Source organism: Chrysoperla carnea, chromosome 5 (genome assembly GCF_905475395.1).
Source record: "Chrysoperla carnea chromosome 5, inChrCarn1.1, whole genome shotgun sequence".
In the NCBI taxonomy this organism is placed as follows: domain Eukaryota; kingdom Metazoa; phylum Arthropoda; class Insecta; order Neuroptera; family Chrysopidae; genus Chrysoperla; species Chrysoperla carnea.
The window spans coordinates 70,402,025-70,425,151 of NC_058341.1; the positions used below are offsets into that span (position 1 = coordinate 70,402,025).

The 23,127-nt window shown below is 28.4% G+C and overlaps 2 protein-coding genes across 2 annotated transcripts; one reads left to right on the plus strand and one right to left on the minus strand.

Annotated features, from left to right (window-relative positions):
* Nucleotides 1–871: 871 nt before the first annotated feature.
* Nucleotides 872–5,776, minus strand: LOC123301376 (protein FAM166C-like). Its single transcript, XM_044884112.1, has 3 exons — nucleotides 5,549–5,776; nucleotides 2,825–2,989; nucleotides 872–1,111 (listed from the first exon to the last, which is right to left on the minus strand). Exons 1-3 carry the CDS (start codon nucleotides 5,717–5,719, stop codon nucleotides 872–874), a joined length of 576 nt encoding a protein of 191 aa, XP_044740047.1. The 5' UTR covers nucleotides 5,720–5,776.
* Nucleotides 5,777–10,324: 4,548 nt separating this feature from the next.
* LOC123301377 (serine/threonine-protein phosphatase 6 regulatory ankyrin repeat subunit B-like) lies at nucleotides 10,325–12,526 on the plus strand. Its single transcript, XM_044884113.1, has 3 exons — nucleotides 10,325–10,757; nucleotides 10,826–11,338; nucleotides 11,433–12,526. Exons 1-3 carry the CDS (start codon nucleotides 10,325–10,327, stop codon nucleotides 12,446–12,448), a joined length of 1,962 nt encoding a protein of 653 aa, XP_044740048.1. The 3' UTR covers nucleotides 12,449–12,526.
* The last annotated feature ends 10,601 nt before the right edge of the window (nucleotides 12,527–23,127 follow it).

A 23,127-nucleotide genomic window follows, 5' to 3' on the forward strand; every position in this document is an offset into this window, starting at 1 on the left:
CAATACCTGAAATCTTCATAATTTTTCTCATAGAAAAAAATAAAATAATGAGAAAAAAAATTTAAAACAAAAAAAAAATCCGGTTTTCGACGTTTTTGGAATTTTTTAAAAATTCGGAGTGACCCTTTATAACTTTTTTTTTGAGCTGTCTTTTGGAACGGGCTCTTAAAACATGATAAAAAAACATATTTTCATAGGAGACCTAAAAAAAAATATTCATTTTTTTGGTCCACCCTACTATACAAGTATATTATTCATACGAATTCCAACACACAATGGATATGATCATTCAACAATTTTCTTATTGCCAAGCAATGTGCGAACATGCGTGTGTGTATCACACACAATACATTGTCTAACGACTTATTCTTTGTTTTATACATAAGAACGTCCATAAGAACTCTTCTTACTATAAAGATTATAAATGGCTGAGGATGATTGCTAAAAACTGTATAAAAATCGCCCAAAGCAAATAAATTTGATCCAAGGAATGAAAACAATATAAATTTTTTGTATAATTTATTTTTATTTACATATAAATTTATTTCAAGTTTCCTCGACGAAACCAAAGTTACATTGCAAAATTCCATAATTTATTTATTTATAAAAAAAAATAGATTTTTGAAGAGCTATCGATTGAACTTCTAATCATGATTTGGAGCTAGTAACGCTAAATGGTAATTGTTCCATATCTTTAAAAATTGGAAATAGAATCTTAAGACCATACAATTATTTGATTACATTAAGGTCTTTTCCTTTGAACCAATATTTCACGAATTGAAACTCTTCATAAATCTATTCTTCATGTAACGTTATTCGATTTTAATAATTAATGTGTCGAACGTCGTAATCTTAACATAAAATTATTCCATTATTTATAATTTTTACTAGCTAAAGTTCTTTCTGGCAAGTTTGGTATACGAACGCCTCGGCCATAAGTTAATGGCACTGTTGGTGGATATTTATATTTAACATATGCTGATGGAGATTTTAAATACACATCCGTCATATTAGGAGCACATTGATATGCATAATCATCAGATTTAAAGAATTCAAGTGGATGTTTATGACCCAAACGATCCTTATAATATTCCCTATGCAATTGACAAACCTAAAATATTTAATGATTGAATATAAATGAAAACTTGAAAGGGATGGTTCAAACACAGATTTACTTTCCGAATTAATTTGTTTTTAAAAATTGTTTGATATTTTTTCAAAAATTTATAAATTGGATTTTTTTAAAAATACATGCAGAAAAATAGATAAGCAAAAAGACCAGCGTCTCACGTCAGTATGATCTTGTGGCTGCCGAACCAAGCATACCTGCTAATAATCAAGTGTTACTAGATTTAAATTTATTTTTCTAGAATTTTGTTCCGTTTTTCGAGAATATTTCACAAGACTACTAGTTGACGTTACCTGAAAATTTTCAACTCTCTATCTTTTATAGTTTTGGAGAAAATGGACACCAAAGGTTTTTTCCTAAGTTGCGGCCTCACGGGTAAACAGTGAAGTTTACGAAAGAATGATTCAAACAAAAGTTATTAATTTTATTATAAGGAATAAATTTTAATTTCAACTTTTGTTCTATCTCTTACGGCTTACAAGATGGATCATTTTTCATTTAATTGAATTAGAGTCGAAATAGACCTTTTCTCATTTTTTTTTTAAATGAAAGTTGAATTCATTCAATCAACGTGCTCATTTTAGAACGCAGAGCTTTCTGAAAAAGTCGTAGAGAGAAGTTTGGTAGACTCGTCAAAAGGAAGCCACACACGAAATTTCAAGTATGTATTAATCATTTTATAAAGCATCCTTTCTGTCCCACGGTCTATGAACTATTTTTAGCTTTTTAAGATGTGACGCAGCTTGGTTTTTTCCTAGATGGCAAAACGAACTAAACTGAACAGGTAGAGTTTATAACGTTTTAGGCATTGACGGTATTGTGTCACAGATAATTTATTACATATGCAACTGTATTCAACATAAATTTTGTCCAAAAAACCCCCTAGAGTAAGGCACTTATAATAAACTATTTTTTTTAAATGGCGGGAATTAGGTACTATTTGAATTATTTCTATTCAGTTTATCATTTAATTTAATTTTTTGTATTAATTTGTTTTCTAATAAAATAAAGTAAAGTTTTTTAAATAAAATAACAAGTAATATAGTAAAAAAATAATTTATTGCAATATTTGAAACAAATTAGCATTTATTCAAAAATTAACATTATTATTAACAATTATTTACTAGTTTGAGGTAAATTAAATGTAATGTCCAACCTTTTTAGTTCGTTAATATTCAATAAAATTATAAATAAACACGACCTAAAGGTAATCAAAACGATTTACAAGACCTTAACAAAAAAAACTAAGTGCATACCATAAAAAATTAGAAAATAATATAAACGCATCTAAAACGACCTAAACTAAATTACACTGATTAGTAACAAGGGCACAATGAAAACGGCCTAAACACTACACAAATGGTTCACAAAATGTTAATGAACGCAATTGAGAATACACGCAAAGAAACTTAACGAATTTTAACGACATGCAAACGAATTTTGAAAGACGTATTGTTTATTTATTTAAAAATATATAAAATATTGTTCCCCAACAACCATTAAAATGGGTAAATTATTATCCAAACTAATAGATGGCCCTACACGATTATAGCGTGTGAGCCACCTGGAACAAGGTACCTTCATAGAACTAAAATAGTAAACAAATTTCAGGGATTTACAAATCTGTTTTAAATTAAAAACTATAATCTGTGAATAAAATATAATATATTTTGGATATGAATTCAAATGCCTTACCCTGTAAAACTCTTCAATTTCATTGGTACGTTTTTGATCCACAAATGTCAAATCAAATCGTGGGAATGAAATTAACTTATCAAAATTCGATGTATTTTTACTACCAACAACATCAGGTCTAGGTGAATACGGTGATAGTCTTGTTCCCCAATCGTCTTTGGGCATCTAAAAATATTTTTCAAATAAAGATTAAGTTTATATTTTAATTCTAGACAGCTATTGGCATTTAATACATTGGACGAAGAGGTAGAGACGTGTTCTGCTCGTGATCTGTAGTCCTTTCAATATTGTTGTAATTATGTAAAGGGGGTGTGGGGGAAATCTTTTTCGATAGTGGCGGATTAAATTGCTGTTGCGGTGGTCGGAAGATGTTAGGATGAAAGTGAAAATCTGCTCATGGTATGTACTATGTAATTTATTCCAATATAATTTAGGCCACCTAAGAAGTGAAAATTGAAGTGAGCAGATGACTAGGTCTTGTCTAAAAAGTGGAAAAAAGAAATTAAAAAAATCATAATTTTTGTTTTGAAATTTCTTAAATTAGGGTGAAGGAGATACAATTTATGGACATCTGTTAATAATAATGTAAGTATTGTTAAGTTTGGAGTTTTTATTAAATAATATAATTGCCTATAGGTACATTTAGCAATATATTATGTAATAAACAAATCCTTACTAGTCCTTATTACCAATATTATAATACGAAAATAACTCTGCCTGTCTATCTTTCTGTGTGATACGCCATCACGCCTAAACTAATGAACCGATTTAAATGAAATTTTGTACAGAGATTTTCAATGCGAAAAAAGAGCTGCAAGAGGTTGAAATTGGGGACGCAAATTAGTATGGAAATAATGTAAATTTTAAAGCTAGAAGCTTGAAACTTATTTTTAGGCTTTAGAGTAGATATAAATAAATACGACATTCAAAGTGTCTAGTCTACACGTCAAACCTAACGACAGACAGAGTTATTTTCGCATTTATAATATTAAGGACTAATAAGGATTTGTTTATTACATAATATATTGCTAAATGTACCTATATTCAATTACATTATTTAATAAAAACTCCAAACTTAACATTACAATACATTATTATTAACAGATTTAAATAAATTTATCAGACAGAGTTATTTTCCCCTTTATACTATATTAGTAAGAACTAGTAAGGATTTTTTTATTACATAATAAAAATGATTAATGTATAGGCAATAACAGATGTCCATAAATTGTATCTCCTTCACCCTAATTTATGAAAGGGAAAAACAAAAATATATGATTTTTTAATTACTATTTTTTCATTCCTTGGACAAAACCTAGTCAACCGCCCACTTCAATTTTCACTTCTTAGGTGACGCAAATTATATTGGAAAAAGGGCGGACATATTACATATCACGAGCAGATTTTAACTCTCATCCTCGAATCCTCAACCCCCGCATCAGTAATTTTATATTCCATTACCAAAAAAGGTTCCCCCATACCATCTTTACATAATGACAACAACATTGAGACGGCATATAAGGAGCAGAACACGTCTCTAACTCTTAGTCCACATTTACATGATAAATGTGTTCATTTCAAAAGTATCCACCCTTGATAACTCTTGACCTGATGTAATTAATGTTTTGAGTGAAAATACTTCGATTTAAATATCGAGTGGGAAGTTTTTATCTTGTGATACCTCATTTGATAGAGCATACAATTTTTTCTTCAACCATGATAAAAAGAATGAAAATGATCGATTGGTTCTTAGATTACCCAGAAGATGGAATTCATACCTTCCATCTGCTGTGTAGTTTATCTGTAGAACCAACCGAACAATTTAATTTTTTTTTATCATGATTGCAGAGAGAATTGTATTGAGGTATCACAAGATAGCGGGTGCGATTTGAAATTTCAGATTCGGGGAGGGTGGAGGTGAAGGTTTGAAACCGAAATTTCTCATACCATACCAGGTACCATTTTTTAGTTAAATAAAAAATGTAGATAACAAAATTTTCTATAAAATCATTTCTAATCACATTTGACGTAATTGATATAGAAACTATTGCAAATACGTCAAAACAGATATACAATTAGTAGATATAGTTATAGCTAGAAAGAAAATTCAATAACTTTGATATGCAACGACTGATTTTAAACACATAGACCAGGAATATTGTAAAAAAAGATGCCCCTATATGTAAAAGTAAGTATAATCCCCATGGCGTCAGTTTTGCAAGGTACAGGTGAGAATATGAATATCATAGCCCTTGGTATCTCTCCCCTGCACCATCAAATATGTACGGCGTTGATGGATCCATCTACGCCATACACATTTGATGGTGCAGGGGTGAGATACTAAGGGGTATGGCATTCATATTCTTACCTATAACACGCAAAACTGATACCATGATGCTTAAAGTTACTTTTACATTTAGGAGCATCTTTTTCAACTTGATTCCTGGTTGAAATTTCAGCATGGGCTCGTGGTTCCAGATCACATTTTACAAAAAAAATTATCAAAAAATGTAATGTCAATATATGTATCTAATTATCGCTGGTCACTATACGCTGATCCCCGTTGTAATGAATAATTTAATACCGAACACTTATCAAATTTTGCAGTCTAGGAAGCCGTAATTGCGTGTAAGTAATTTATATATCCGATACCTTCAGCTAGTAAATATTATATACAGAAATGAGCGTCTTATTTATATTAAGTTGAAATAACTAAGTACTTACTTGAAAATTACGTAATGTTTCATCGCGATAGTCTCGAAAGTAATTCAAACTACTGGATTGGTATTTTGAACCTTTACTATTATTCATAGGGGGATATGATCCCAAATAGATAGGATCAATCGATGGTGGAAAATACGTGGCATGTTTTACAGATAATTTTCTAGACCCCATAATTTATGTTTTCCACTCAGCCAGAAATGTAAGAAAAGTAATTCAGAATTTAATAATACTTTGAAATTTTATGCCATATTAAATTAATGGTAATTGTCTATCATAAAAAAAATTTGTTTATATATGGCAGTTTATAGTAACCATTTCCAGAGTTTTGTTTATAATACATTGAATAAACCGGAAAAAAGTGTCGAAAGTGAAAAAATGGGGAAACAGGATCGATTTTAATGAAACTTTTTGTAACGTGTTTATAGGACCCCAAAAAAAATTCAGCCAAGTTAATCTAGTCATAAGTGGGCATAGGGTCCCAGTGGAGAACATTTGTACCCTTCAAATTTTTTTGAAATGCTTATTGTGGATTAAAACTGTCATTTTCTAGGTATTTCTGGCCGTTGGATACGATTCTGATGTCAGATTACACGAATAACGTCACGTATTCAAATCGTGCCATTTTTGGTCAAGAATTTCATTTTTTTGGCACAAAAACAGAAAACTAAGTATTAATGTTCCAAACTGTTATCTAGAAGATATTTTTGGTCGCTGGTTATGAATCTGATGTCAGGTTAACGGATTATGTTACGAATTCGATGTCCGATTACACGGATTCTATAATGTCTTCCGAAAATCTTAACATTTGTGCCTATCCACTAGAAGCGTGATTTGAGTGTCCATATCATGACTAAGAACAAAATACCTCTTAGAGCAAAGCTTGGACGATAAATACTTAGTTTATCGTTTTTGTGCCAAGAAATGGAAATTTTTGGCAAAAAATTGCACGTTTATCAGAAAACGTAGCAGGATCCGTGTAATATCCCTGGTTGAAAAAATATTTGAAGAAAGATACTAAGTCTTAATAAGTCTTAGAAAACTCTGAAAAAGTCTTAGAAACTCTAAAAAAGTCTTAAGAACTATGAATAACTCTGAATTTATCAACGTTTTTGGACTAGACTAATTCAGAGCTATTCAGAGTTTTTCAGACTACTTATAATCCAAAAACGTTGAGAAATTCAGATTTGAGTTATTCAGAGTTCTTAGGACTTTTTCAGAGTTTTTTAAGACATTGTGGTGTTAACAATTAGCACACACATACAGTACTATATTAAAAACAAATGTAATCTAATGGTACAGTAAATCTGGCATTTTGACTGGAAAAAATTACAATAGTGACTCTGAGGTTATAGATCGTTAGGGGGGCATGTAAATAACTTAAAAAAAAATTAAGAGAATTTTTCGTTCCGCTGTTTTTGAGAAAATCCAAAAAAATGGGAAAAAAAAATTTGGAATGCGTTTTTCTCGGAATCTATTGATTTAAGGGAAAAGTTTTTCAAATAAAAAATGTAGAAGACACTGTCAGCTACATTCTATGTCATTGGAGCAACGTCATACGAGTTAAACTACAAAAAGTAGGTAGCGTTAAAGTATCAAAAAAAGGGTTTTCCACGGTTTTCATTATGAAAAAATGATTTTTTTGTAAAAGTGTAAATAAAAAAGTTGTTTGACTCAAAATTAGCTTCAACTTTTATTTAAACAATTTTTTTGTAAAACTTACCGAATGAACTCTTCTGACAGAGTCCCAAAAAATGAAATTATTCCGACTTTTTACGGCTTATTAAAACTTATTCAGAATTTATAAGACTTTTTCAGATTTTTTAAGAGAAAGTAATACTTTAAGAACTGTTATTCAGACTTATTAACAGTTTCGTTTTTCCATAAGAGAGAAGTACCGTATTTGACGTAGGTTATATCTGATGTATAAAGTTACGTCTATAAATTTTGAAAGGCTTTATCTCGGAAAGTATTGGGTTTACAGAGTCCATTTTTGTCTCATTGTAGCAAATTTAATCTACTTTAAAAACGTTCTGAAAAGGATTTGTCAAAACAATAGTCCTTTAAAGTTATAATCGCCAAAATTCGAAATTTTCATTGATTTTTCGATTTTCGACAAAGTTGCGTTCGGCGCTTGAGGTCACAAACTTGGATTATTCATTGGAATAACATCATAAACAAGTCTGCTAAAAATCAGAACTACCGGATTTGATGCAGACTGTAATGTTTAAGTTACTGTAATATTAATTCTCGTTTTATTTAAACATTAAATATATATATATATATATATATTATATGTATGGTTTTCTATTTTTTTAAATGTATGATAGTCGAAATTATTCATTGATTATACCAAAAAAGATGGCCGTGAAATATTTTATATTGAGTATTTTTACAGAAATCTATAAATTACAGATTAATGGTAATGTCAAATGACTACTTTTGCAGAAATCTGTAATTTATGGTAATGTCAAATTAAATTAATTTTTGTTTTTTTATTAATATTATCCCATGGAGGTTATAAAGAAGGAGAACGATCGCTACGCGCTAAAGCATTAGCGCGTCTGACCCTGAAAATTTGTAGCATTTATAGTTCATTTTTCAGCCACCAGCCGCGCTGTCGTCGGTAAGTAGTATCTGCGAAGTTAGCTGTTTATGAGTACAAGTAGATGAAGTTAGTACCATTCAAATTTATAAAGTAGTATAGATAAATTTATAAAGTAGAATAGATAATTTATAATTTATTCATTAGTAAATAATAATAATAATTAATAATAATTTCATTATTTGCTTTTTTTTTCCTTTGAATGATATTATATACACGTATATTAAACGTTGATAGATTATTTGAAATTAGCGCACAACAGCCCGCTTTTAATGAGACAACTTAGCGATCCCAGCGCCTAACTTATTTTATCCATATTTTGGGACAATATTTTCTATAGCGATCGTTCTCCTTCTTTATAACCTCCATGTATTATCCAGTCAAATTAGTCCATAAAATATAAGTAAGGTTACAAAAATTCCCATAGAGCTAAAAATTGGTATGAATGTTCAGAATACTATTATAAATTAATTGTGAAAAGTCCCCATGAATCCCCCAAGCAAAAATAGTTCAGACAATAATTATAGATAATCTGATTCTCTACGAAAAGTGTCTCTACACCTTTTTTCATAAGTATTGCCATTTTCGTGATATAGCGGTTCAAAGAATTGAACAAATTATTTTTTTCGTAATACATTTTTGAACTCTTATACGAGTAAAAATATGAGGGCTTATTTTTGATGAATCACCGCTTCTTCTTCCTGGCGCTGTCTTTTCACTGCTACTCTTTTGAGTATAATTTTTTCGAAACTGCATATTAATTTTTACAGATGTCTGTTTTTTTAGGTAAAAATTCGAAAAATCACCACCTCTTTCAATACTTACAACTAACAGTATTTTGTGGAGTATGACCTTTGAAACGAGGCAGGTATACGAGCATCACCACGCTGACAATTGAATGGAAGACAGATGTTACTCGGGCCATGCTACTAAATAAAAATAGGCACGAAGTTCTTGACGTTTATTTGTATTCTTTATATTCTAAAAATTTTAAAATTTGTATATATAAGATATTGGGACTCATATTTTTACTCGTATAACGGTTCAAAAGTATCGATCAATTAAGAGAGTAATTCTTAATTAAAAATACACTAAATAACATAATCATCTTCATATCATGCTATGTTATTTAGTGTATTTTTAATTAATTAATTACTCTCTTAATTGATCGATAAGATACCCAAAATTTTTTTTGATTTAATAATATGTATCGTTAACTACAACATACTAAAAATTTGGATCATTTTCTACTAATTTATTTTTTTCTATTACTGGTGAGGGATCCTCCTTAAACAGCAAAAAAAAGTTCATACAAAAATTGTAATTGTAATAGTTGTTTTTAGGCTTTCATACTATCCATTAATTGTGTCGTCAACCCTATTTTTGCATGTTTACACAAACAAGATAGATGTCACATGTTGACGCCATATTCATTTTGAAACTTAATACTTAAATATTTAAAAATATTATTTTATTGAATATATTTTTATAATTTTTGTATAATTTTAACATATTTAATAATAAATAAGGTAAATAAAATACCAAAAAATAATAATTAATAATAAATAAGGTAAATAAAAATATAACTTGTATTAACCAAGAAAATTCATATTTTCAAAAAGCATATTTTCCTGAATTAAAGAATTTTTCGGTATCGTCGCATACAGATTCATAATCTACATGAAAAATGCTTGAAAATGTTTTTTTCCTGATGTTCTAGGATGTTTTATAAGAAAAAGTGCTAAAACTGAACTTTTACCTTTTTAGAATTATTTTATGCAAAAAAAATTGGTTGTTACTGTGGTTTTTGTAGAAATATTTGAGTTCAATTTTAGGAAAGTCATACTTTTATTATAATTACTAAAAAAAATATTAGTATGTATGATTCTCTATTAAAATTAATTAGATGTACCTACTGCCGAATTTGACATGGCATCTATCCTTAAACCTTGAAAAAATATTAAAAATATAGAGCTCAAACTAGTTTGACTTAAATAATAATATTGTAGATAAAATATATCATCTTATATAAATAAATAAATATTTAAGTATTAAGTTTCAAAATGAATATGTTTAAAATCTGATTAAAATGTAGAGGTAAAATGGGAAATATAAATTATCATATGTTGATATGTTATTAATTTAATAATGTTATAATTTTTAGTGCTTTAATTATGGATCGTCGTAATAATCGGGGTAGAAGGCGCCGCTTAATTCCTGCGATTCGTCATGGAAAACTGGAAACAGCAAGGGAGTTAATAAATTCTTACGAGCTGCCATGTTCAGAATCATCGCCAAAAGGATATGATTTACTTTGTGATGCTCTTGATAATAAGCATTCGGAGGTGGCTAAATTACTTTTAACAAGCGGCACTGCAGTCAACAGTAAAGAAAACAACTATCAAAGAACTTCTGAGACTCCCCTCCATTTTACTGTTATGAATGGTGACATAGAAATTATGAAGATGCTTCTAGTCAGACGTGCTAATATTAATGCTCAAAATATCTATGGCCAAACTCCACTCCATAAAGCGATTGAAAAGAATGATCGAGTAGAAATTATCGAATTATTTTTAAAACATGAAGCTGATGTTAATGTTAAAGATCGTAATGATCAAACTCCACTTTATGTTGCGATTAAAAATAATCGATTAGAAATTATTGAATTACTTAACATAAAGCTGATGTTAATGTTAAAGACGAAGACAGAAACACTCCACTATTTTATGCTATTCAAAATCCAAATTTAAAAATTACCAAGCTACTTTTAGATAATGGAGCAAATGTTAAAGATGATCCCGAGCTATTGAATATTGCTGTTAAGAGGGGATGCACGGAAATCGTTGAACTTCTTTTGCAACATAATGCTGATGTTAACGCTACCGATGAAAACGGTTACACAGCATTGCTTTCAACTTTAAGTGATTTTTATCAAGATTTTTGTAAATTACGTCCTGATAGAGATTCTTATGTTAATAATATAAAGAGGAAAATTACTAAACTGCTTCTTAATCATGGTGCTAATGTAGACGCTCAAACTCGAGGTGGTTGGACGGCACTTCATTTTGCTGTCTACAATGGATATTCACAAGTTGTTGAAGTTCTTTTAGAATATAATGCAAATGTCAATTTTAGAGAAAAAAAAAAATCTCGAGACACCACTCCATATGTCTGCACGAAGAAAAAATGTAGAAATTTGTGAAATGCTTTTAAATAAAGGAGTTGACGTAGATGCTGGGGAACGGAATGGATTGACAGCGTTGCACATGGCAACACTAGAAGGTTCCAACGATATTGTAAAACTATTGCTTGAACGTGGTGCCGAAGTTGATTCTAAAACTAAATATAATATTACACCCCTGTATTTGAGTGCTCAAAGAGGTCAACAGGAAATCATTGAAACTCTCTTGAAATTTGGTGCTGATATTAATTGTAGAAATATGGGTGGCAATAGAGCACTCCACATTGCATCTCAATTTGGGCATGTTAAAGTTGTCACAACTCTCCTGGAGTATGGCTGTGATATTAATTCTAGAGATATAGATGGCAGAACAGCACTCCACATTGCATCTCACTTGGGGCATAATGAAGTTGTTACAACTCTCTTGGAGTATGGCTGTGATATTAATTCTAGAGACAAGGTTGGCAATATAGCACTCCACATCGCTTCTCACCAAGGGCATAATGAAATTGTTACAACTCTCTTGGAGTATGGATCTGATATCAATATTATGACTTACAACAATCTTACACCTCTTGATTATGCTAAAACTGCTGAAAAAGCTAAAACTATTGAAATTCTTAAACGCCACATAGTTCAAATGAAAACCGCAAATTTATATGTTAGTCAACAAAATTTGCGTTCAGTTGATGAAATTTCCTTTCCTGATTTTCAGGAAAAATGTGAGAATGAAATAACAAGCATGAAGAGCGAGAAGATGAATAATTATAATATTTCATTTTATGATATCTTGACAAAGAATACTGATTCATTAGCAATATGTTTGAGGAACGAAAATATAGTGCAGATTCTAAAATTAGACGATTATAAAACAAAATTTCCAATATATGGAAGCATGATTAAAAGCCGTTTCAGAAATGGTATGAAAAGAAAAGAATTAATTGATCAAGGGAATAAAATTTTACATTTTCTTTTTGCCAACCATCTTCAATTACCACAAGAATGTACTGAAAAAATATGTAGTTATTTGAGTAACGAAGATTTAAAGATAATCATCGAAAAAAGCATCTCTCGTCGAAAGTTGGGCTCAAATCGAAAGAGTAAATGTAAAAATTAGTAGACGCTCCTGTAAAATTTCATTTAAGTTTCTTACGTCTGAATTTTACGAGTGAAGCCAATTTTCTCGATAAATAACGATTTTATACGAAAAATTCTTTTATTTATGGTAATCTTTTTCCATGTAAATTAATATTTATCGAGTTAATTAACCTCTTTCATAAAATTCTAGAGGGTAACCTTTACGAAAGTATTGCTAGGAGTGAAAATTAAAGTTTTACGGGGACATACAGTCGCTACTTAGTATTAACATTCCAATGTACTTCGATTAACGTAAACCTTGGTGGCTTAAAATTACAGATGTAAAATCCGCTAATTTGTTTTGTACCGGAATATTTTGCTAGAAAATACCAAATTTGTATTTTAATTTAAAATAAATTTTTACAACATATTTAATTTTTTTAATTGTACAATTATTTTTTTATTTTTCGCAGCAGACCTAAACCAATAGAACTTTCCTATTAAGAAATCCTAAACGGATAAACTGATTTTAATTTGTGTTTTGTTTCGTATGGTAGGTAATTTAATGGAGAGTGTTTTTAGATATGTTTCAAGTGCGAGTTCAGGGTTCCGTACAAGGAAAAACTAAAAAATTGACAATGATCTTCAAAATCGATTCAGTTTGGAAAAAGCATTAAGGACGAAAGTAATTTAATGTAAATTGTTCTTAGATATGTTTCATGTGTGAGTGAAAAATTTATCGGATTTTTTTAAAATTTTGTAAATTTCACTTGTTATAAAAACTGTTTATTATATTGACGAAACCTAAATACTGACTTTTATTCAGGGCGAGGCTTTACTAACCTTCAGGACAAAAATTTTGTGCTAAACTGCATTTCGCAAACTCCCTATACTCGATAAACTTATAATTTTTATGATATGTAAAAACTCAAAAAATAAAATTTATCACAATAGGGTATTCCACTATTTTTGAAAAAGTACTTCAAAATGTTGATTTTGCTAATAAAAAGCCACCAAAAATTTATTTCGGAAAAATACACACGCTTTATTGCCAAAAACTTATTATCTATGTATATATTATACCCAGCTGTCTACACCGAATTAACTCATACCGCTATGACATCACAGCAGGGCTTACCCGCATTTTAGGTCACGTGATATACATTAATTTTAATATTTTAAAATAAAAATTTGGGATTTTTTTACTCGAAATCAGAATATTTAAGTATATTTTTACATAAATTTTAACTTTTTTCAAATTTCATGATAATACCCTATTTATCATTTTTTCTCCAACAAATGAGTAAATTGAAATTTAAAATGGAAAGACTGGAACATACAAAAAAAAATACAATTGCTTAATTAAAATTTTTTTATTTATAGAAAAACACCAAGTATCAACAATATTTAAAATTAACGCATCCACAAAACAGGATAATTAAAGTTTAAGAAAGAATAAAATTATTCCATATTTTATTCATAAGCCGGGATATCGAAGATCGCTTTACGCCCCTCTAAAATCTCTCTAAAGCGATCAACCGTTTACGGCCATGTTATTATCGCTATGAGTTAGTCACATATAGTTAATTATCTCCGTGACCCGGACATCCGTAAACCATAATATTTATTATTTCATAATTAAAATAATAGGGAATATTCATGAAATTTAAATTAATTGGTTCAAATATTTTTCTTCCGTAACTTTAATGACTGGACATTTCAACTAAACCATTATTTTAGTAATTAATATCTTTTTAATTACTTAAAATTAATTAATAAAAGTACAAATTCAGTGAGGGCATTTAAAAATTTCTAAAACGGAAATTCAAATTTTTATACGGACGTGACATCATAGTACTGGCTTGTCAAATTTCTTGATATACTGTATGATATTAATTACTTACATTTTATATGGTATTACATTAAATTATATTATTCTGCGGCTTTTTATTACAAAACTTAATGATAACGAGTATAAATTCTGTGATGTAAATTCATTTTTTTTAAGTGAAAATTATACATTGAACTGTCGCCAATTGACAGATCACGTACTTATACGTCATCAACAGAGAGCACAAAAAAACTGCGTTTAAATATCTCAAAATTATAATATATTTTAAATATTTGCTTACACTTAAATATAGTATTTTTAAGCAGTATTTATATTTCTTACTTTGTTATAACGGTGTTAACAATGAATTAAAAATATTAAAAAAATACATGAATATTCCCTATTGCGCATAAATAACGCATTCGAAAATTCTTTGCAAAATTATTGCGTGTCTACCCGTTGTCGATACATAATTGTTATTAATCGACGGCGCATTTTCAAAAAGAAAAGAGTGCGTTGTCAAAAATCGCTTTTATTGTTAAATCGCGATGTTTACGAAAAAATATTTCAAACAAAAGTTGCTTATTTATTTATAAAAAATAACTTTTATATCAAAACTTTTGTTCTATCTGTTACGTTTACTAGATGGATCCTTTTTCATTTCATTGACTGAGCAAAAAATTCACCATTTTAAAATTGGCATATCTCGGTCAAATTTGAAGGGGGGGGGGGGGGTTTTTTACACATTTTACACAAAAATGTGTAAAATTAAATCATCTAGAAATTTTATTTGAATTTTTTTTTATTTGTTGCATAGTTTTTTTTTGTAATTTGTAAAAAACTGCACATTTTCTTTAAATTTCGTAGTTATTTGGCTTTCAAAAGTTATGCATACCTCCAAGTACGCCTGATCCCTGCTTCATATAAAGAGTTTATAGCATATACTTGAAACTCGATAAATAACTTTTATCGATAAAAAAAGCTTCAAACAAAACATTTTGGGTGAATATGCGCACATCTTACGCAGATATTTATAAACTTGACCTAAGATTTCAAGTTCAATGAAAAGCTCAATCTACTCCGTAATTGGTAACAGATAGAGAAACACTTTAAATTAGAAAGTTTTTATGGTTAAAAATGTAACATTTTTGTTCGAAACATTTGCCGAAAACAGTATAGTTAACGAAAAAACGGACTGAAAAGTTTTACCCAAAATAATTATAACTTATAATTGTTTCTACGTCATCAAGACACTCTTCGAAAAATATTTTCCAATAAATCCAATGAAAGTGGTTTATTTTTCCATAAAAACCATTTTTTGTTCAAATTGGAATGAAGAAACACGCAAAAAAATTAAAACTCTGTCTTAACTATATTCGGTTATTTACAAAAAAAAAAATAAGTGCTCGGCTATTGTTTGTAAGTTATGGATCAGACTGAATTTTTTTTTGAACCCGAAAACTTGATCGAATTGAATACCCGTATAAGATGTGTACCTTTGAATATATATATCATTTTTCGTTTGAAGCATTTTCCTCGATTCAACTTATTTTTCGAGTTTTACGTATATATCAAGTTAAAAACTCTGTAAAATGCTCAAACCAACTCAACCAAATATGTGAAATTATATATGGTACAGTAAATCTGGCATTTTGACTGGAAAAAATTACAATAGTGACTCTGAGGTTATAGATCGTTAGGGGGGCATGTAAATAACTTTAAAAAAAATTAAGAAAATTTTTCGTTCCGCTGTTTTTGAGAAAATCCAAAAAAATGGGAAAAAAAAATTTGGAATGCGTTTTTCTCGGAATCTGTTGTTTTAAGGGAAAAGTTTTTCAAATAAAAAATGTAGAAGACACTGTCAGCTACATTTTATGTTATTGGAGCAACGTCATACGAGTTAAATTACAAAAAGTAGGTGGCGTTAAAGTATCAAAAAAAGGGTTTTCCACGGTTTCATTAAGAAAAAATGATTTTTTTTGTAAAAGTGTAAATGAAAAAGTTGTTTGACTCAACATTAGCTTCAACTTTTATTTAAACAATTTTTTTGTAAAACTTACCGTTTTTGAAATACAGCTTGCTAAAAAAACTGAAAGTTAAGTTTTTTAAAATTTTGAAAAGGAGTACTTGATTTCCTTTTTATTTTCTTGGTTTATTTTAAACATACATTGTTTTACTATAGCTCGGAAACGGTAAGTTTTTCAGAAAAATTGTTAAAATAAAAGTTGAAGCTAATTTTGAGTCAAACAACTTTCTCATTTACACTTTTACAAAAACATCATTTTTTCTTAATGAAAATCGTGAAAAACCCTTTTTTTGATACTTTAACGCCACCTACTTTTTGTAATTTAACTCGTATGACGTTGTTCCAATGACATAAAATGTAGCTGACAATGTCTTCTACATTTTTTATTTGAAAAACTTTTCCCTTAAATCAATAGATTCCGTGAAAAACGCATTCCAAATTTTTTTTTCCCCATTTTTTTGGATTTTCTCAAAAACAGAGGAACGAAAAATTCTCTTAATTTTTTTTAAAGTTATTTACATGCCCCCCTAACGATCTATAACCTCAGAGTCACTACTGTAATTTTTTCCAGGTCCGGCCTTTTTTTCGTCTATATTGACTGAATCAATAGTACAAAAAGAAAACTAAATTAAATACATTTCAAATACCTCCTACGCTAGCTTGTACCTGTACCTAAGCTACTATAAGAGAATAAATATTTTATTTACAATTTTATCAATACAAATGCAGTTTTTATTTCATGATCAACTTATTTATCTTTATTAGAATAAACAGTTAGACTATCAATAATTTTCCTTCCTATCCACACTTCACACTTCCTAATTAACACTTCTTTTATTGGACGAATTATTAATCTTTAATAAAAATCAATAAAAATAAGAAAAATTTGAAAGTAGTTTCGCATCATAAAGCATTAATCAGCACCTACATAAAAAATGATACAAATGATCATATAGAAAATATCCATTGAATATTTTGACATTAATCACTCCCAAAACACTTCAAACAAACCTTTACAAACGATTCCATCTTTGAAAATTTTCCGATTAAATAAAAATAGTTTTAATGTCAAATAAACATTTACATAAATTAAAAAACAAAATTATTGTAAATGAAGTAACATTTGAATATTGCCGCCATTAATATAACCACAAAAAATCAACTAAAAAATAAATGTAATTAATAAATTAATTATACTTTCCCAAATGATGAAACCGTGTTTAATGTGATTCCCAAATTAATTAGATTAGTCTCCATATAAACTATTATCAAATAACGTAAAAATGGCGAAAATTCAATTTTTTACCTTCTAAGTATACGCTTTGAAAAACTTATTAATTACATGAAAACTAATCAATCCTAAATAATAAAATTATGTTCCTAAATCTTCCCAAACGATTCCCAATTGAATAAGAATAGTTTTAATGAAAAATAAAACCTAACATTTACATAAATTATAAAATAAATTATTCAGTAATATTTGAATATTGGCGCCATACTGTCATATAACAATTAATGGTTCAGGTGTACGGTTAATTAACATAACCTATAAATAAACTAAAAAATAGGTGATTATTAATTAAGTATACATTCCCAAACTCTGAAACCGTGTTTATCGTAATTCCCAAATGATTTCCTTTCGAATAACATAAAAATTAAGTGGATTTAATTCCCTACCTGCTAACTATACGCTGAAAAAAGAATCATTAATTACAGGAAAACTAATAATTCCCAAATTCTAAAATTATATTCCCAAATCCTCCCAAACGATGGTAAAAGTTCAGTTTTAGCACTTTTTATTATAAAACATCCTAGAACATCAGGAAAAAAAATATTTTCAAGCATTTTTTATATAGATTACGAATCCGTATGCGGGATTTAATTTCCTACCTGCTAACTATACGCTGAAAAAAGAATCATTAATTACAGGAAAACTAATAATTCCCAAATACTAAAATTATATTCCCAAATCCTCCCAAACGATTCCCAAATGAATGGAAATAGTTTGAGTGAAAAATAACAATTTTATCTGCTAACTATACGGAGCTCATTTTATCTGCTAAGTATACGGAGCTGTGAGACATTTATTTTAGGCTTCCGTAAGAAAAGTCAATAATGTCAACATGACAGATAAAGAATGCATCTAACCTCAAATTTTTTTAAATAACTTTACAAATCGCTAAATTTTATTTTTTTAATTACTTGAATTATTACCCCGAGAATTTTTTCGTATCAATAACAGTTGTAAATTTTTTAATATTTACTCACAAAGTATTAAAGAAAAAATTAACATTATTATTGCTATTTAGTTAATTGTAATTCTAATTTGAAATTTAATTCTAATATACGATTTAATGGACTATGAGACATTCGTAAACAATATAAAAGCCATCGTAAACATCTCAGATAAACATAATGACGGTTGGAAGTTAATTACTACATCTGAAAATATATTATTCATCACAAAAGTTATTTATCGTTCTACACACGATATTTCCAACGATCAACAAATTGAAGATGACTCAAATATTCAACAATTTGAATCTAACAGCATTAATGATTGTATTTCGGTAACGATTAAATGGGAGTATAACATTATTTATTCGGAAAGTTATCGAGTTCCAGTTTGTTATTTTAATTCATGGAAGTATAATGGTTCTGTTTTGTTATTAGAAGAAATCTGGGATACTTTGAATTGTAAACACTTAAGTATCGATCTGTATTCCATGATAACTCAAACAGAGCATCCAATAAATGGAATGCCATATTTTCAATTACATCCGTGTAAAACTAGTGAAATTATTAAGAGTTTTCAAGAATCAAGTCATAATTTAGTGGTTTCTTGGATTAGTTCGATTTCAAATTATATACATTTAGATTTTGAACATCAGATTTATTATAATTGTACGATAAAAATTCAATAAAACTCAAAATATTTATTTAATTATGTGTATAAATTCAAACGTTGTTATAATCGCGGAAATAAGACCCAGAAATCAACTCTGTATCAGTAGATATTTATGGAGGCTGGTGGAAAATGTTTGTTTAAGTGTATTTAACAAAATCATATTCATCCAAAGATTTTTGTCGATTTACGGCCATCAAGTGGGACAGAATTATCCTATTACCGACATAACATTTTTTTTATTTAATACTAGCAGCCAAACCCGGCGTTGCTCGGGTTAAAATACATCGCATATTTAATGGTATATAAATAATATTTAAGGATCCATTTTTTAACGTAAATAATATAGATTTCTATCTTAAATATTGAGAGACTTAATCGACCATTTAACATACGGTGTATATAGTCTATATCAAATTAATTAAAGAATTAAAATAATCATAAGTTCAAATAGAAAACCGCTTAGTAAATGGGCACTCTAAAATATTCAAATAGTTCGTTCTTTCTCACCTGTCAAAATCACTTGAATTTGTTTCATTACTGTCACTCTTAATTTCAATTAGTCTTCGCTCTACTGTAAACATGATCAGACCGACGGAAAGTCACTGGATTTTGGTTTATATACCGTCGAATTTGGAAATTTCTAGTACCAGAACACTCTAGAATATTTAGTTGTATACCACTTTCAAAGTTGCATTTTGTTAAAATATATCCCCTTAAGGACCCACAATAAAAATATTTAGCTAGATTATAAAATTATTAATTAGCTAGACCGGTTTCGATTGCTTTGGCAATCCTCTTCAGTAGCATTAAACCTCTTAAAATTAAAAAGTCTTAAAATTAAAAAATATTTACAAATCCGAAAAAAGAACCGCATCAATCTGAAACAAATAATAATAAAATATTACCCTTAAAATTAAAATAAAATTATTTACCCGATTATAATAATAATAAATCTTTATGTTACACCCTCTAAAATAATGTAACTGCCTGCTTTCACCTAAAACACAATAAAATATTAAGTTTTAATCCTAAGATAGGATTATCGTTATGAAAATATCAGAAAACTAAGGGATTAAGCCTGAAAATAAAATGTAAGATAAGAAACGTTGTAAATATAAAATAAAAAACACAGAAATAAAAATAAAGAGAAAATTAGATTACCAACAAAATAAAAATTTTTTAATCCTCGGTATACCTAAAACAGAATAAATAATTAGAATTTAGAAAAACCTGCAACAAACCAAAATAAAATTTAACGAAAATAAGCAAATTAAAAACAAAAATTAAAAAATAAAAATAGAATTAATTAAAGAACAATAGAATAAGTATTACCAAATGAAGTAAAATGGTGTACCTAAAACAGAAGAAATTATTAATTAGCGTACCTAAAACAGAAGAAATTATTAATTAGTGTACCTAAAACAGAAGAAATTATTAATTAGCGTACCTAAAACAGAAGAAATTATTAATTAGTGTACCTAAAACAGAAGAAATTATTAGTTAGTGTACCTAAAACAGAAGAAGTTATTAGTTAGTGTACCTAAAACAGAATAAAATATAAAATAAATAAAAAATGAAAGTGAGCAAAATTATAAAAATACAAGAAAATACGTTGAAAAAATAAAAAATTTTTTACCAAATGACAAACTGAAACAAACAAAAAATCAAATTAAGTAGAAATGATAAGCAAAAATAAAAATAAAAAATAAAAATTAAATCAAAAAATAATAATAGGAAAGATAAATAAAAAAGATGAAAAATAGCATAAAATATCGATTCTCGAGACAACACAAATGAAACAGGTAACTAAAAGAAACCCTGCCCAAATTGTGTTGTTTTTCGATCACCATTCAAATAAAACAGGTAAAAAGTGTACACCACAAGTATAATTAAGCAATAAACTTAATCGTCACATGTACTCTAGTTAACTGTTAAAAATTTGGTGATTTTCGCTTGTCTTATATGCTTCGTTCGTTGAGGTACCGGCCCTTGATTGGTTCTTTCTAAAGAACCAATCAAGGGCCGGTACCTCAACGAACGAAGCATATAAGACAAGCGAAAATCACCAAATTTTTAACAGTTAACTAGAGTACATGTGACGATTAAGTTTATTGCTTAATTATACTTGTGGTGTACACTTTTTACCTGTTTTATTTGAATGGTGATCGAAAAACAACACAATTTGGGCAGGGTTTCTTTTAGTTACCTGTTTCATTTGTGTTGTCTCGAGAATCGATATTTTATGCTATTTTTCATCTTTTTTATTTATCTTTCCTATTATTATTTTTTGATTTAATTTTTATTTTTTATTTTTATTTTTGCTTATCATTTCTACTTAATTTGATTTTTTGTTTGTTTCAGTTTGTCATTTGGTAAAAAATTTTTTATTTTTTCAACGTATTTTCTTGTATTTTTATAATTTTGCTCACTTTCATTTTTTATTTATTTTATATTTTATTCTGTTTTAGGTACACTAACTAATAACTTCTTCTGTTTTAGGTACACTAACTAATAATTTCTTCTGTTTTAGGTACACTAATTAATAATTTCTTCTGTTTTAGGTACGCTAATTAATAATTTCTTCTGTTTTAGGTACACTAATTAATAATTTCTTCTGTTTTAGGTACGCTAATTAATAATTTCTTCTGTTTTAGGTACACCATTTTACTTCATTTGGTAATACTTATTCTATTGTTCTTTAATTAATTCTATTTTTATTTTTTAATTTTTGTTTTTAATTTGCTTATTTTCGTTAAATTTTATTTTGGTTTGTTGCAGGTTTTTCTAAATTCTAATTATTTATTCTGTTTTAGGTATACCGAGGATTAAAAAATTTTTATTTTGTTGGTAATCTAATTTTCTCTTTATTTTTATTTCTGTGTTTTTTATTTTATATTTACAACGTTTCTTATCTTACATTTTATTTTCAGGCTTAATCCCTTAGTTTTCTGATATTTTCATAACGATAATCCTATCTTAGGATTAAAACTTAATATTTTATTGTGTTTTAGGTGAAAGCAGGCAGTTACATTATTTTAGAGGGTGTAACATAAAGATTTATTATTATTATAATCGGGTAAATAATTTTATTTTAATTTTAAGGGTAATATTTTATTATTATTTGTTTCAGATTGATGCGGTTCTTTTTTCGGATTTGTAAATATTTTTTAATTTTAAGACTTTTTAATTTTAAGAGGTTTAATGCTACTGAAGAGGATTGCCAAAGCAATCGAAACCGGTCTAGCTAATTAATAATTTTATAATCTAGCTAAATATTTTTATTGTGGGTCCTTAAGGGGATATATTTTAACAAAATGCATAATACAGCCCACAGAAATGCTCATCTTAATTTGAATAACTTTCAAAGTTAGAAACATTTTCAAAAATTTAATTTGATTAATATGGTTTCATTTACTCTCGCTTTGGTTTACCTTTTTAGATCCGAACTCTGTGGTTTCTCAAGAAAGACTGAACCAAATCGTCGAGAGAGCCTCCTTTTATACCATGAGGTTGTTCTAGAGGCTTCTGGTTAAAAGAATGTTCGAGAGAAATGTTTTATTCTATTCTATTAGCTTCTCTTGTCCTTTTTCTTGTTAGAAAATCGTTAAATTTAATATAATTAATATCTAGACAGAATATTTTAATATAAATAACTTACTTTAAACAATAAAACCCTTGAAAAAATACTAAACTTGGTTGAAATTAAAAGATTTAAATTTCGGAAGAAGGTCCGGAAAGTGCATGTCCGGTTTTGGTTTGGTAGTTCTACTGATCGCCGAGAGATGCTAACAGCTGTCGCGCAGTCAGTTTAAAGTTGATCATGATTATAGTTGTCGGATTAAACAAACTTTCTAGATCATTTCCAGAATTATCTTTCGAATCGATTTTGACCGTTACACACATTTTGGAACTTTCTAGATTATTCCAGAAACTTATTCTGAAAATTTCCTAAAG

What these genes read in the sequence shown, in the direction of transcription:
- LOC123301376 (XM_044884112.1), bottom strand. Translation starts at nt 5,719, where the DNA reads ATGGGGTCTAGAAAATTATCTGTAAAACATGCCACGTATTTTCCACCA. An exon ending in AAACATTACGTAATTTTCAA is followed by an intron (nt 2,990 to 5,548) that starts GTAAGTACTTAG and finishes AAATATTTTTAG; the next exon opens with ATGCCCAAAGACGATTGGGG. An exon ending in AAATTGAAGAGTTTTACAGG is followed by an intron (nt 1,112 to 2,824) that starts GTAAGGCATTTG and finishes TAAATATTTTAG; the next exon opens with GTTTGTCAATTGCATAGGGA.
- LOC123301377 (XM_044884113.1), top strand. Translation starts at nt 10,325, where the DNA reads ATGGATCGTCGTAATAATCGGGGTAGAAGGCGCCGCTTAATTCCTGCG. An exon ending in TGATGTTAATGTTAAAGATC is followed by an intron (nt 10,758 to 10,825) that starts GTAATGATCAAA and finishes GAATTACTTAAC; the next exon opens with ATAAAGCTGATGTTAATGTT. An exon ending in TGTCTGCACGAAGAAAAAAT is followed by an intron (nt 11,339 to 11,432) that starts GTAGAAATTTGT and finishes CAACACTAGAAG; the next exon opens with GTTCCAACGATATTGTAAAA.